Source organism: Schistocerca serialis, chromosome 5 (genome assembly GCF_023864345.2).
Source record: "Schistocerca serialis cubense isolate TAMUIC-IGC-003099 chromosome 5, iqSchSeri2.2, whole genome shotgun sequence".
NCBI classification, from domain to species: Eukaryota; Metazoa; Arthropoda; class Insecta; order Orthoptera; family Acrididae; genus Schistocerca; species Schistocerca serialis.
Genome location: NC_064642.1, coordinates 839,074,493 through 839,090,643, shown reverse-complemented (window position 1 = coordinate 839,090,643; position 16,151 = coordinate 839,074,493). Strand labels below are relative to the sequence as shown.

The window sequence follows — 16,151 nt, the reverse complement described above, 5'->3', positions numbered from 1 at the left end:
AAAATCTAAAAGTATGTGCATGCAATCTAAAATTAACTGTTCAAACAATAAAATCAGAACAATTTGGAATGTAATAAAGAGGGAAACAGGTACTTCACCATCTGACAATGAAAAATCTGCTGTCCTAAAAATTAACGATTTGGAAATAACTGATAGTAAACAGATAGCAGACACATTTAACAACCACTTTCTAAGTGTCACCTCTCAAATAGGTTCAGTGGTGACCTAAGAGAAGCTTTAGATATTCTGAAACTTAACCTCCCACAATGTTTTAATGATATAAATGTAACACCCATAACTGTTAATGAAATAAAAAAAATAATTCACTCATTGAAAAGTAAAGGATCTTCAGGTATAGATAACATCTCTAATAAACTGTTGAAAGCCTGCAGTAATGATGTAAGTGTAGTACTTGCTCACATTTGCAACATGTCTCTTTATGAGGGAGTTGTTCCAGAGAGAATGAAATATGCCACTGTGAGACCTCTTTTCAAGTCTGGCGATGCTACAGATGTAAAAAATTATCGTCCTGTCTCTCTCTTAACAACATTCTCAAAGGTTCTTGAAAAGGCAGTGTATAACAGGATTGTGGCACATCTTGATAAACTTAATATTATCAACCACAGACAGTTTGGTTTTCAAAAAGGGGTTTCCACAGAGTGTGCCATATATTCACTCACAAATGATGTCTTGGAGTCTATTAATAGTAAGAAGTCACCAGTTAGTGTCTTCTGTGATATTTCCAAGGCCTTTGATTGTGTAAACCACAAGATACTCTTGGAGAAGGTCTATCATTACGGAATCAAAGGGCCTATAGGTAACTGGCTAAAATCATATCTTCAAGACAGGAAACAAAAGGTGGTTCTACATGGCTGCAACAAAGGATCTCCTAATCTAGTGGATTCTGAATGGGGCAAAATTCAGCATGGAGTTCCCCAGGGATCTGTCCTTGGACCCTTGCTGTTTTTAATATATGTTAATGATTTACCCCTGTCCATTAGTAAAAATTGTGAATTCACAATGTTTGCTGATGATACAAGCATTGTCGTTGATGGTCAGTCTACTGCTGATATGGAGACTGATGTTAATGATATACTCAGAGAAGTTACAGCTTGGTTTTCAATTAATTCTCTTTCAGTTAATATTAAAAAAACTATTTTTATACAGTTCCACACAAAAATAAAACTCTAGAAAGTATAGTAATTGCTCATGACAACCAGGAACTAGAACAGGTGCAATCCACTAAATTCCTGGGGGTTCACATTGACAGTAGGCTCAATTTGGAACAGCATGTGTCCCTTACTCTAAAAAGGCTTTCATCAGCAACTTTTGTTCTAAGAATAATTACTCATTTTGGGGACATCAACATTTTAAAATCGTCTTACTTTGGGTACTTTCACTCATTAATGAGTTACGGAATAATATTCTGGGGTAATTCACCAGCCTCAAAAAAAATCTTAAATGCTCAGAAGAGAGAAGTCAGAATCATGTGTGGGGTTCCTCCACGAACCTCATGTAGAAAACTTTTTATACAGTTAGGTATTCTGACCACAACATGTCAGTACATATACTCTCTGATGAATGTAGTTAATAAAGACTATGCTCAGTATGAAACAAATTGTTCATACTATAACTACAATACTAGAGGTAAAGATGATCTACATGTTGAACTAAAAAATTTAACACTTGTACAGAAGGGAGTAAAGTATGCGGCTATAAAGACTTTTAATGCATTGCCTAATTATATTAAATGTACAATAGAAAATGAAACGCTGTTCAAAGGTATGTTAAAAAAATACCTGCTCGACCATCCACTGTACTCGTTAGATGAATTCTTTTCCAGAAGTAATGCCCTCCCTTAATAATAGATGTATTTAGTTATTAGATGGATGATACAATATTATGTTAATGTTATAGTGTTAATGTTATAGTTATAATGTTATGTTGAGAATTGCTATACTAGTTTAATGACAGCTTGTAATATCTATATCATTGAATTATATTACTATTCTGTAGCATTAATTGTATTTGTACAATTGTATTGACATGTTCTACATTCAGGCGAATCACTCGCATGTACGGATCTATGGAATACGCATATCAAATAAAAAATAAAAACAACCCGCACTGGACACCTCAAAAGGCAGAACATTGGGAATTATTGTAGATGTAGCTAAATGGAATATCTGAAGGGAGGTAACAAAATAATGTGTACTAGGATGGGACAAACCTGCCCAAGTCCTCTACAAAGGATACCAAGGGTCTAAATAATGTTTTGATAACATTTTGTATTTAAAAATATTTGTGTGTATAAGTTGTTCATGTTGATGTAAATTTGACAATTTAAGAAATGGTCATGCTTAGGAACAATGTAAGAAATAGGTGTTATGTAAAAGCCAGTGTGCTTTTGTTTGAAACAAAAATAGCTGTGGGGAGTGGAAAAGGTGCGAAAGGCGAATTGGCATGCTACCTTGAGCAAGTGTGGGAAGTAAGTCACACAGTCTGTAGGCGGCAGTGATTGAGGTAACTCCTTTGTGGAGCCGAAGCTTTGCCTGCAAATTTCCATAAAAATGCCTTGGTTGAAGACTGCAAACAGCTTACAGCATAGTTGCGAGTTGTTGAGCTACTGTATGTAAAACTGAATGAAGCCAAGAAGAGAAATTGAGCCCATACAGCAAGAAACTTGCAGGCCATAGTGTGGGTAGTGTAGCCGTCATAACTGTTCGCCAAACCCAAGCATATAGCCACCAGATAAGATTTTTTTCTATTTTTACCTTTGTACAGCATGAACCATTAATTTAAACTGTGATTTAATAATCATTCTTGAAATTTACGGAAACTGGCTCACCCTGTCATTTCATCCTAATCATACATCTGTATAGGGTTCCTTCCTGGTGTTTGATTGATCCGAGTGTCCTGTTTTACAGACTTATGAAGTGCCAAGTTAATATAAAGAGGAACCATTTAAATTGCTTTAGTGTAAATAATAAAAATGTTTTCTTAACTATTGCAAAGTGTTATAGTTTGCTTACATAAAATTCAATCAGAGTGAAGTGCCAAGTTAATATAAAGAGGCACCATTTAAATTGCTTTAGTGTAAATAATAAAAATGTTTTCTTAACTATTGCAAAGTGTTATAGTTTGCTTACATAAAATTCAGTCAGAGTGAAGCCAAGTTACTAGAACCTGTTAGATGGCTATACAGAATTAGTTCAAAGAATAATAGCTTTTGAAAGTAAATTCCACCAAGAAAGAGGTTTTCTTTAAGTGAAATGTTCAGTTAAAAAGTGTGTGCTTCAGTGTCTAAGTATTTAAGTTTCTTGATTATGGAAAGTGCTTTTCTAAAGGTTGTTCCCCCCATCCCCGGCTAATTTTTTTTACCTTCCTTGAAGTTATCTACTGGGCTTTTTCTTTTTTTAAATCATAATGTATAAAGATGTAGCCCAAAATTGTTTAAGTGGGGTAATTTATTCGAAGAGCCAAACTAAACAGTAGCAAGAAAGTAGGCAAAATTCACATTTCTGCTTCTCCAATACTTCACTATTTCATTGCCAGGATAGGTTGGTGACCATTAAGTACATGTTTTAAACCACTAAATGAACTTGGAAATGAGTTGTCCTAGCTTCAGTATATTATTATTCATACTGTGTTTCTATCTAGCCACTGGGTAAGATCTTAGGAAAAGAAGTGAATAGTCCAATTTACTTATCCATTAGACGCAACACACGGTAAATCCTGTAAGAAGGATAACTCTATTGATTATCTTTTCCTATAAACAGGACTATCCGTCCACAGTGTATTTTATTTGGAAACTAAACTAAATTTTAGTAAGAGGGTTATACGTGGCAACATAGAGACAGGGTTTCTGTTATTTACATAAAAGCTTACTAATATCATAATGGTAATGTTACAAGGTCCTATTAATGTGTGGTCATCACATTTGTTAAATGTCTCACCACATTCCTATTGAAACTATTTACTCTTCTTGTAAATAACACCTATGACAAATTTATACAAATGTCCACTAAGACTTTGCTCGTCAACTTTCATTTAGGTAACAGCGATCTTTTAGATGTATTTAAATCAGTACTGTTAAGAAATACTGACTAGCTTTATTTTCAAGAATCTCAAGTTTAAGTTATACATACTGTTATCCTCCAATAAGAATCATTGGCCGATTCTTCATCTTTGACAGGTTCAGCATGCCTGCAATGCAAAACATTACCTTTTGTATTAACACATGAAATCCAATTTTTAAATTTAATAAATGCTTATACAAACATAAAGTTTCTTCAAAAAATGTATTTCTGACAACTTCCTGTCACAGATAATTTTCACTGAATGTTTCAACCCAGTTATATTGCTGATGAGAAGCAAATGTTGATCTTTTCCCTCTCTTCCTTCACCATCTCCTGTTTTGTTCACCTTGACATATTTCTACCAAACAGACTACCCCAATGGATCCACTGCTTATATTTAACACACAGTAAATTCAGTGCAAATATTTCCTTAACACAGGATGTGCATTGACGAGCTTGAATTAATCAGAAAAATATAAACAGATACTAACCATTCCACAGCTCTTACAAAATACTTGCATTAAGTAATCATCAAAGCTACTTTTTGTACAGCAAGAGGACTAACAGTCAAAATGGTGCTACATGCTACAGGCAGTGCAATACAATTTATTTTACTCATTGCTACAGCAATAAATGTACTTATAAAAATATTCAGACTTAGACTATAATCAAATACAGAGAGAGAAAATATTCTAACTAAAGAGATATAGCAGCCATAGGCAGAAACAAATAAAAAAACTGATACTAATCTTAGCTTTGAGGACCAAAAGTTTCTTCATCTGGAAAATGTAAAAAGAGAAATGAGACTGTTCAAGAAATAAGGATGATAATTTAGGATCTTGAGTCATGGAAGATGGATGGTTAAATGAATGAAAAAACTAGACTGGACATGATGAAATTCAGATGCGAAAGAGCAGCAGATGATGTAATTTTAAATGCTGAGAAATAAGATCTCTTCAAGAGGAGCCACCAAAAGGTCAAATAAGTGAAGAACAAGCTGAAAATACCGGTAAATGGGCTAAAATGGCGGCAAATAGATAAACGAAACAGAAAGATAGTGCTGAAGAACAGGCAACCAAACAACAACAACAACAACAACAATAACAATAACAGCACATTGTAGCAATATATAATAGCAGTCCCACAACATCTGGAGGACGATTTTCCACTAACAGAACAATAAATTCATGAAGCCATCAAATCATTCCAAAACTTCAAAGCAACAAATGAAGACTCCACTACAGCAAAATTATTGAAATAGTCAGAACACACAAATGATCTACAACTGCTGTTTGAGAACATTTGGAAAGCTGAAGAGATTATTGAAAGCATTAATCCACAGCTATGAAAAAAAGGGGACACACAAAATGTCAACAATTGCAGAGATGCCTGACTTCTGCCAGTGGTATACAAAATATTATCAAAAATTCTCTGGACAGAGTTGTAGAAACTTTAGACAAATAACTGGGAGAATCTCAAGGAGCTCTAGAAAGGGAAGACCCTGCACAGAACAGATGTTTATTAGAAAATTGATAATTCTCCACAGACTGTTAATCACCAAACCAATAATAGTATCACGTATTGGTTTCAAGAAAACATTTGATTTGGTAGGCAGAGAAATTATGGGTAAAATCATCAAAGAATTTTGTGTTAAAGCAAACATAATCCTCAAAACACTAGCAAATAGGGTGACTGAAGCTAAATTTATGGGAGAAGTATCTCAACCATTTGAAATAAAAACTGGTGTTAGACAAGGGGACAGTTTATCACCTTTACTGTAACACTACATTCTAGAAAAAATAGAAAGTTATTGGAATTTGGAGAAAAAAATCACAAAATTGAACCAATAGTTTTAGGACGAAAAACAAATGGAATTAAGGTAAACTGCCTGGCTTCTGCAGATGATTCTGATATACTTTCAAAAAATCTGACAGACAGTTATTAAAACAAATCTTTTGGAAGAAATAGCAAAGAGAGCTGGTCCCAAAATTTCAGCCAAAAAAACAACATTGATGACAATTTCAAACAATGCATCAACATTCTTAGAAAAACAAAAATGTAAAATAGCATTAGTAAGTAAATTTAAATATATTGGACAAACTGTACAACAAAATGGACTAGAAGAATTAACAGTAGATGCAAGAGTCAGCAAACTGGAGAGAGCAAATCGTTTGACAAAGGATATTTACAACAAGAAATGTACAACTAAAAAAAACAAATTTAAACACTATCCCACAGTGGTATGACCAGGATGTTTACATGGATGAGGATGCCTAATGATGAACTATAAGCTGGACAGAACAGAGGTTCCACAAAGGAGCATTATTAGAAAATAATGGTTGCAATACAAGCTACAGATGGCTGGAAAATGAGAAGTAATGAGGAGATATACAAAAATTTTGAGAAAATATCAGAAGTAATGGCTAAAAGAAGATTAATCTTTTTTTAGAGACCTCTACTGAATGAGTAGTTCTGGAAGAAGGAATCAATGATAGCATGGATTACAGAAATAAGAAAGAAACAACATCAAACAATCAGAAATAATAGAAAGAAACCTTTTTACAGATAACATACTGAATGTAAAAGGATCATCACCTCTCCAAGATCAAAATTAATTTCATCCCTCTCAATAAGACTGTGAAAACCGGAAATAAATTTCATAAATATGATACTGCGAAGTTCAAAATCAATCAAAACGTAATGGAACAATGCCACCAGTAACTGACAGTTGAATCCCATAAATGGGCAGACATTGCCTCCATGATCCAACAAGCAGCTAATACTACAATCCTGACAGCTAAAAAGAGGAATCATACATGGTGGAATGAGGTTTGTGGTGAGGTGGTGGCCCAAACAGCAAGTGCATGGAAATAGTGGAACTCTACCAGGAGACCTGATGATTTTGATGTATTCCATGAAGTTCAAAAATATGCAGCCAGAACTCTACTGCATGAGAAACAGCAGTTAGAACAGATCGATCAGCGTTTCCAGATAAACAATGTCAGAGACTTCTATCAGACGTTCAAATCGAATTTGAAAGGATACCAAGCCCCTAGTTTTTGTTTTAGAGACGAAAATGGAAAGCTCAGTGTTGTGTACATAGTTCCGCGTATTCAGCGCGTACACAAATTTCCCACTAGAGTGCGCCCCGCTAAGCACAACAGCGCAGGCGCAGCACTCGTCCATCTCCCCACTACGAGATGGCGCTGCCATAGAGACGGACCAAATTCTGCTTCCGCCGATCCGCGTATTAATATGTAACGCAGCGAATGAGATTGCTGCTAACATAGAACACTTTCTCCTCGCGCATCACACTCACGCAGTGATACATGAACGTGCGAGGTATTATAACGGGTGTAAAGACCTTCGATCAGTCAGTCTGCATTTGTCTGCACCAGTCTGCATTAGTCTGTACCAGTCTGCATTAGTCTGTACCAGTCTGTACGAGTTCTACAATTGTCTGTGCCAGTCCATAGTCAAGATCCAGTCTGCGCCTAATAAGATTACCATATTCCTGTACATAGCCATGAAGATAAATGTATAGACACTTTTGTCAAGTATCCGAGATATATGTAAGAATAAGATTAACGTACCAATACCAAAGGAACTTCAGATTGTCAATTGTAAATAGCATCCAGAACCAAGTTAAATAATTTTTATATTTGTTATTATTTTAATAAATGTGTGTGAAAATTAATCAAGTTCTATTTAAAGTTGGTCACCATCAATCTGCTACTCTAAGTGTGCAAGTGGCATTTCTATCGTCTGACCTAATGGCAGAAGATAAACATGCCATGATAAGACCACGAGACATATTGCTGACACTCGCTTACTTCGTTAGAGCAACAAGTCAAATAATCTGATGGTGTGTGTACTGAAGGTCTTACAGTACGCACACCACACTCGGCCTGACCAACAAAGAGAACTGCAAGATAATGTCTCGTTACTTTGAAAACCTACTTAATTGTGATGAACCGAAAGAAAGATTCCCTGTATGTGCCCCAATCCACAAACTACCCCTCATCTCCATCTAGTAAAGAGGAGACCAAAGAGATCATCAACAACTTTAAGAATAATAAGGCAGCTGGAGAGGATTCAATAGTGGTGGAACTACTGAAGCTGGCAAATAATGAAACTCTAGATATACTAGTCCAACTTTTTGAGGAGATCTGGAGAGCTGGGATGATACCAACTGAATGGCAGTCAGCTTTAATCCATCGTATACACAAAAAAGGTGATAAATAGAATGTCAATAACTATAAGGGTACCTCATTAGTATCTGTTCCATATAAGATTCTCTCCAAAGTGATACAGAATAGAATAGAAGATCATTGTAACCAACTGATTGGGGACTATCAAGCTGGTTTCCGAAAGGGCGATTCTTGCGCAGAACAGATCTTTAACTTGAAGAACATGATCAGGTACAAAAAAAATTGGAAAAATAACTATGTGGTCATATTTGTTGATTTTCAGAAAGTATATGACTCCATCGACTGACAGGCAGTAATGAATATTTTGGAAAAGTTTGGGGTGGATAATACATCAAGAAAGCTGATCAAACAAACTCTTACTAACACAGTGTCAAAAATTAAATTTATGGGTGAGGTATCTGAACCTTTTCAATTGTGTCTTGGAAAAGGTCATTCAAGAGTGGAGAAAGTTATTAGCCCAAGGAGAAACAAATGAAGAGTGGTTCAGACTTGGTCCTAAGAACAAAGGGGTGTGCATTGGCTGCTTAGATTTTGCGGCTGACCTAGCCATTTTTGCTAACAACATAGAGTCAGCAGTCAACAAGATAAATAGGCTGTCAGAAATTGCTGAAAAAAGTTAGACTCCAGATCTCTATTCAAAAGACAAAACATATGACGAACATCTGTGATGGACCTGAATGGATGATAACCAACCCGGGAAAAAATTGGATGAGTTAAGAATTTCAGGTATCTCGGTGAAGTCATCCACCTGGAGAATGGATTAAAAGAAGAAGCAATTGTCGGGATGAGGACGTTAGACCAAGCATACCAACTGACAAAGAATACTTATAACAAAAAGTCTATGAGTATATGGGCCAAGTTCCACCATTATAATACAGTTGTAAAACCTGAGGGCTTATAAGCATCCAAATCTTTGACCACGAATAGACAAGGTAAGCTGAGCGGCTGGAAAAGCGTGAGTGTAGGATATTAAGGAAAATCCTAAGGTAATAGATGGGTCGATGGACAATGGCGAATGAGAGCAAATGAGGACTCGTGCAGCAAGACAGAACCTATCACAGCATCCATTACGAAGAAATGATTGTTATTTTATGGTATCTCATGAAAATGGACGGTGATCGACTAACAAAAAGAATATGGAGTTTCATCCCATCTAAGAAAACGAGGCCGAGATGGTTCAAAGAATGTGAAAAAGATCTTAAGCAGATTGGTATCTCAGAGAGAAATTCCTGAAAGGAACAAATTTAGAAGATTGGTGACCAACTACCAAGGTTTTAACATGGCATCAACATCCGAAAGACAGTGAGGACCATTATCTGAAGAGCATAAAAAGGCACTTCTTGCAGGGGCTCAGAAGATACTGGCAGGAAGTCAAAGCTGGAGCAAGAACAAGACCTGGACACTAGAGTGAAGTCGGTTGTTACCACGCAGTCCGTAGAGACTCACCTCAATAAAAAAAATAAGTAAATAAAAATAAAAGGCTTTCAATGCAGAAGAAATAGGGGATTGAGAACAACACGAATAGAATAAAGGGGGAAAAACATGAGGAGGAGATGGACGAGTATTGGAAAAACAGGAGACGACAAGGGAAGAAGAAGAAGTGAAGTTATTACATGATGAGAGATGGTGATTGGATTTGATTTGATTCAGTTTTCATTACATACACCGAAAAAATGAGATGATTCTCGAGGGTGTGGAACATGTCAGAATGTATAACACAAAACATTTTAATATAATGAATACTACCCTGATCATTTGTCATGAGATTGTCAAAATAGGTGAATACAATACAATAAACTGGAAAAGCTAATATTTACAGAATTAATACGCTGTCAGAATGAAACATTGTTATGCACTATTAATAAATTTATCATACACAAAATACTTAATATTGACTGTTGCAACCAAGTGCTGTCAAAACTTATATCTAACATATTTTTACTTAAGCTGGCCTAACAGTCTCTGTTAGGATATTCATCTATAGAGTAGAAGGCATTGCCTATCAAAAAGTCATTCAAACTCTGTTTAAACTGTGCTTTATCTGAAACCAAGTTTTTAATGGTTGCTGGTAATTTATTGAAAATGTGTGTTCCTGAATATTGGACCCCCTTTTGGACCAACATAAGTGATTTTAGGTCTTTACGTAGATTTTTCTTATTCCTAGTATTGATAATATGTATTGAGCTACTTGTTGGAAATATAGATATATAACTTGCAACAAATTTCATTAAGGAGTAAGTATACTGAGAAGCAATGGTTGGAATTCAAAGTTCCTCGAATAGGTTCTACACAATGTTCTTCAAAGACTGGTCCCAGATACTCCATTGCACCATTCACCGAACCTGATAACCCCGAGCCGTCAGTAACAAAAATTAAGTCTTGCTTAAGAGATTTACAACACTACATGCACTTGTTACCAAAGTCTCATTTACTTTTAGAGCTATCTGTTCCACTTCCTTTTTGGCCCCACTTCTCTCTGTCTTCACTATATCTGAAACAGTTCTTATTTTGTTGCCCGATACAATTATCATTTTCTCTTAATAAAGCTACTTCGATTTCTGGATTACTTGATTCAATGTTTTGCAGTATTCTTTGTAATGCATTACAATTCTAATATCAGAAACGTTCCTAGATAGTAGATACAGTCTCCTTTTTGCCCCACATGATATCTTTATTCCTTGTATAATCCATGGTTTATCTTTTGACTTCTGTGTGATCTGAGTTACCTTTAGGGGGAAACAATTTTCAAAAGAGGAGGTAACTTTATTAATAAATGCTTTGCATTTTCCATTTGAGTCAGGTAAACATCTCTCCAGTTCATGTCTTTGAGCAATTTCCTGAATTCCTCAATTTCTGGCTTATTTATTATCCTCCTGTACTCAGATTTAATATTTTTTTATCCTGACAAGTTTCAACATTTAACACAAGATGCTGCACGTCGTGATCAGATAGTCCATTTACTATTGGTTTTGTGATATGACGTCTTTCCCCTAGATTTGTTCATAAAGATATTATCAATAGCAGTCTCAGAGCATTTACATATCCTAGCTGCAAAGTTCACAATAGGAACTAAATTGAATGATAATGTTAAAAACACCAGCAACCACTATTTCCCCTTCTTTTGTTTTTTACACAAGCTATTCCTTTCGCTTTGTGAAATGAAGCACTGCCTAGTTCCAAAACACAGGACTACTATGACAAGGTGAAATGTTCTCAGAGTGCTACATGTATGATAGTAAATGTAATCAGCACTATAGTTGTTTTCTGAGTAGTTATGCTGTGTGTGTTTCATTCAATCAGATGAAATGGAATAAAATCATCAATTTATTTATTTGGGCTCTTTATCACCAAGATACATTCAATGTTGGTTGAGGTTTATCTTTTGAATTCACTCCAGTGTAGATTGTCAAAATTTTATCAGTTGTCAATGTACTTGTAACACAGTTTCCGAATTTACTGCCATCCAGGAAAGTATTGCACTCAAATTATTCTCAGAGACTGAGAGATGGCTGAAACCGAGAGCAGAAAGCTCTGACATATTTAGTGATTAATGGAATATATATCAGAAAGGCAGGTTAGACACTGTAGGAGAGGGAGTGTCCATTGTCTCTATTGAGGTCAAAGCTGATTGTGACAGTGAAGTTATCTGGTTGCGTATAACAAGTCTAGGTGAAATCACGTTAATTAATGGATAATCAGCCACCCAGTTCTGCTATGACAGTTTTGGAGCCATTCACAGAAAGTCTACAGACAGTAGCACGTAAATACCTAGATCATGCAATACTAGTTGGAGGTGAATTTAGTCTACTGAGTATAGATGGTAGCCTATGGCTTCATTGCAGGGGGTGCAGTCAATCTTGTGAAGCACTTTTGAATGTGGTTTTCGAAAATTGTCTTGAGCACCTAGTTTGCCATGCCACATGCAATGGAAATATCTTAGACCTTGTAGTTACAAACAGGCCAGATATCATCAATGACTTCAGCATAGAGATGGGGATTAATAATCATGATAACATCATAACAACTAAGGTTACAAAAATTAATAAATCAGTCAAGAAGGCTAGGAAAATGTTCATGCCAGAAAGAGCAGATAAGCAGATGTTAGCAGCTTACTTAGACAGAACTGACATCACTTAGTTCCATTAAGATGGACGTAGAGAGATTATGGTCAAAGCTTAAACAGATCGTGAATTGCACTCTCAACAAGTCTGTACCTAGTAAACGAATTAAGGATGCAAAAGAGCCACTGCGGTTTAACAATGAAATTTGGAAAATACTGAGGAAGGAAAAGCTACTGCACTCTTGGTTCAAAAGAGAATGCCAAATGGCAACAAGGAAAGGTTACTACCACTGTCATACCTCAGCAAAAGATCTGGCTGAGAAGCAGGGGAATTTATTGTCCTATGTAAAATCACTAAGTGAGTCAAAGAATTCCATCAAGTCACTTGACCAGTCTGGTGTGGCAGTAGGAGATAAATGTTTTAAATTTTGCATTTAAGAAATAATTCATGCAAGAGAATCATATAAACATACCGTCATTTGACAATAGCACAAAGACACCTAACAACAATCACCACAAGAGGCCAGCACTAGCACAAGTTGTTCACATGATATTCGTTGGACTGTTGCCTGTAAACCCGTCCCATGTCAGTGCTCTTGGAAGAGAGCTGTGGCAGTGACACGGCTCTGTTGTTGTTCCTGTGCAGTGATCTGCAAAGACGCGACGGTACGGGACGGGGGGTCGGGTCGAGATTCAAGCAGTGATTAAATACTTCATAAAGAAAGGTATGAAAGTGAAGGACATTCATGCCGATTTCCAGAAAACACCAGGGGACTCTGCTCCTTTGTCTTCAACTGTTGCCAAGTGGATAAATGAATTTCAATTTGGTCAGGAGAGCTTAGATGATGATCATCCATGAATAGGTCAGCCAAAACGTGACACTACTCTAGAAATCATTGCAAAAGTCCGCATAATGATCAAGGAGGATCACCAATTTAGAGTGCATGAAATTGCTCACGCTTGCCAGATGTCATCTGAAAGGTATTCACAAGATGGGTGCCGCGACTCTTGACGCTGTGTCAAAAACGCATGAGAATGGACATATCACAACAATGTTTGGCCTGTTTTAGGAGAAACAAACAAGATCTTTTGTGCTGGTTTGTGACCACGAGGAAACTTTGGTTTACTACTATACCCCAGAGACAAAGAAATAATCAAGGCAGTAGAAATAATGCTGAATCTCCGCCGCCAAACTCCTTCAGCGGGGAAGGACATGGCGTCAGTGTTCTGGGATGCGCCACCAAATTCCTTCAGCGGGGAAGGGCATGGCATCAGTGTTCTGGGATGAGAAGGGGATTCTGTTTGTACATTATCTCCCCACTGGGCAAACAATTACTGGAGAATACTATGCTAACCTTCTGGACAAATTGCAACAAATGATATGCGAAAAAGGCCAGGTTTAATAAGGAAGAAAGTCGTCTAGCATCAAGCAAATGCACGCTCGCATGCATGTACCATCGCCATGGTAAAATTACACAAATTAAGGTATGAATTGTTGCCACACGTGCCTCTTCCCTAAACTTAAAATTTTTCTTTGTGGATGAAGATTCACTTAAATGAAGAATTGATAGCCTGAGTTGACAACTATTTTATAGGCCTGGAGGAAAATCATTGTCGAGATGGGATCGAGGTATTGGAACACTGTTGGACCAAGTGAATTAATCTACAAGCAGGGTACATTGAAAAACAAAAAAGTTTCAGTGACATAAGTACATTTTTTCTATTCTGTTTCAAGAACTTTTCAAACCACCCTCGTAAGCATCCCCGACGCCTGAAATAATTAAAAACAAATAAGTCGCCAGTTGCAGATGGAATCTCAATTTGGTTTTACAAAGAGTGCTATATGGCACTGGACCCTTACTTAGCTTGTATTTATTGTGAATCTCTCACCCAGCAGAAAGACCTAGCAACTGGGGAAAAAAATACAGAGGCGTCTCCTGTATATACGAAGGGCGAAAGAACAGACCCGTGAAATTACAGACCAATACCCGTAACATCAGTTTGCTGCAGAATTCTTGAACATATTCTGGGTTTGAATCTAATCAGTTTCATAGAGACCAATAAGTTTATGTCCACAAATCAGTACAAAGCATCGCTCATGGGCAACTCAGCATGCCCTTTTGTCATACGACGTCTGTTCAAAAAATTCCAAAACTTTGTCCACAAAATTTTCTATGCTTATCTTTTAATTACTATGGATTGTCTCCTTCGAAATACTCTCCTCCACAATTGATACACTGCTCCCAATATCATTTCCACTTCCAGGAGCAGTCTTGACACACCTCTTGCTGGGTCGCATAAAGTGCCGTCTGCGAATTTTCTTTTATCTCATCTACCATTGCAGAACTTCATCCTTTTCAACTTTGGAAATAAAAAGAAGTCTGCAGGGGTCATACTATTCTCGCAAGGAACATCTCATTCTCATTTGTGAGATCCAAAAGTTTTTTTGGTCTTGACTCATGAGCCGTGGAATGAACTTGGCGGCAACACAATGCATTCCAAGATGCTGTGTCATTTCATAACATGATCCAATTGAAATGTTACATTCTTCTACAGTCTCTCAGACAGTGTATCTTCGACTGCCACACACAATTTCTTTGACGTTCCTGACACAAGCGTCATCAGGGGACATCTAAGAGCGTCCTGAACAAGGATTATTTTTGACTTTTGTAAAGCCATTTTAAAACGTGTGAATAATACATAACACCAAGTATGGCTTAAGCACTCATTGCTATAGGCTCCCAGCATCATTTGGTGTGTCTGTGTAAAGGTTTTCTTGAGTTTCACGCAAAATTTAATGCAGATGCATTGCTCCTCTAACTTTGCCATCACAAAATTCACAAACCCAGATTCCATATTTCTTGATTTCCGAGAAGCATTTGACATAGTGCCTCACTGCAGACTTTTAACAAAGGTACAAGCACATGGAATAGGTTCCCAGACATGTGAGTGGCTCAAAGACTTCTGAAGTAATAGAACCCACTACATTATCCCGACGGTGAGTGTCCATCAGTGACTAGGGTATCATTAGGATCATTCCAGGGATGTGTGATAGGAGCGCTATTACTCATATTTTCTATGTGCATAACTGATCTGATGGACAAAGTGGACAGTAATCTGTGGTTGTTTGCTGATGATGTTGTGGTGTATGGAAGGTGTCATCGTTGAGTGATTTAGGAGGATAAAAGATGACTTGGGCAAAGTTCCCAGTTGGTGTGATAAATGACAGCTAACCCTAAATGTAGAAAAATATAAGTTACTGCAGATGAGTTGGAAAAACTAATCCATAATGCCAGAATCCAGCATTAGTAGTGTCATGAATGAAGTCACATTGTTTCAATATCTGGACATAACGTTGCAATGTGATATGAAATGGAACAAACTTGTGAGGGTCATGGTAGGGAGGGCGAATAATCATCTTTCGTTTGTTGGGTGGATTTTACTACAGTGTGGCTCAGCTGTGATGGACATCACATATAGGATACTAGTGTCTGGGATCCACAAGGGGTCGAATTAAAGCAGACATTGGGGTAATTCAGAGGCAGGATACTAGATTTGTTAACAGTAGGTCGAAACAACAACATACAAGTATTATGGAGATGTTTCTGGAACTCAAATGGGAATCCCTGGAGGGATTTTGAGGAACACTGTGCTGACTGCAGAACAATTCTGATTGCACCAACATACATTATGCGTAAGGACCACGAAGATAAGAGACGACAAATTAGGACTCATAGAGAGGCATATAGACATTCACTTTTTCCTCAATCGATTGGCAGATGGAACGGAAAAGGAACTGAC

The 16,151-nt window shown here is 36.9% G+C and overlaps 1 protein-coding gene across 4 annotated transcripts in view; it reads right to left on the bottom strand.

The window, feature by feature from the left end:
* LOC126480969 (molybdenum cofactor biosynthesis protein 1-like) overlaps window positions 1–16,151 on the bottom strand; it is a 343,445-nt gene that overhangs the window by 167,804 nt on the left and 159,490 nt on the right. For 2 of the 4 annotated variants that reach the window (XM_050104406.1, XM_050104403.1), the window contains one exon: window positions 4,149–4,206. The exons of the other annotated variants lie outside the window; for them this stretch is intronic. In XM_050104406.1, the coding sequence (XP_049960363.1) occupies window positions 4,151–4,206 (56 nt within the window). In that variant the 3' untranslated portion in view covers window positions 4,149–4,150. The remainder of the gene's footprint in view (window positions 1–4,148; window positions 4,207–16,151) is intronic. 4 annotated transcript variants of the gene reach the window in all.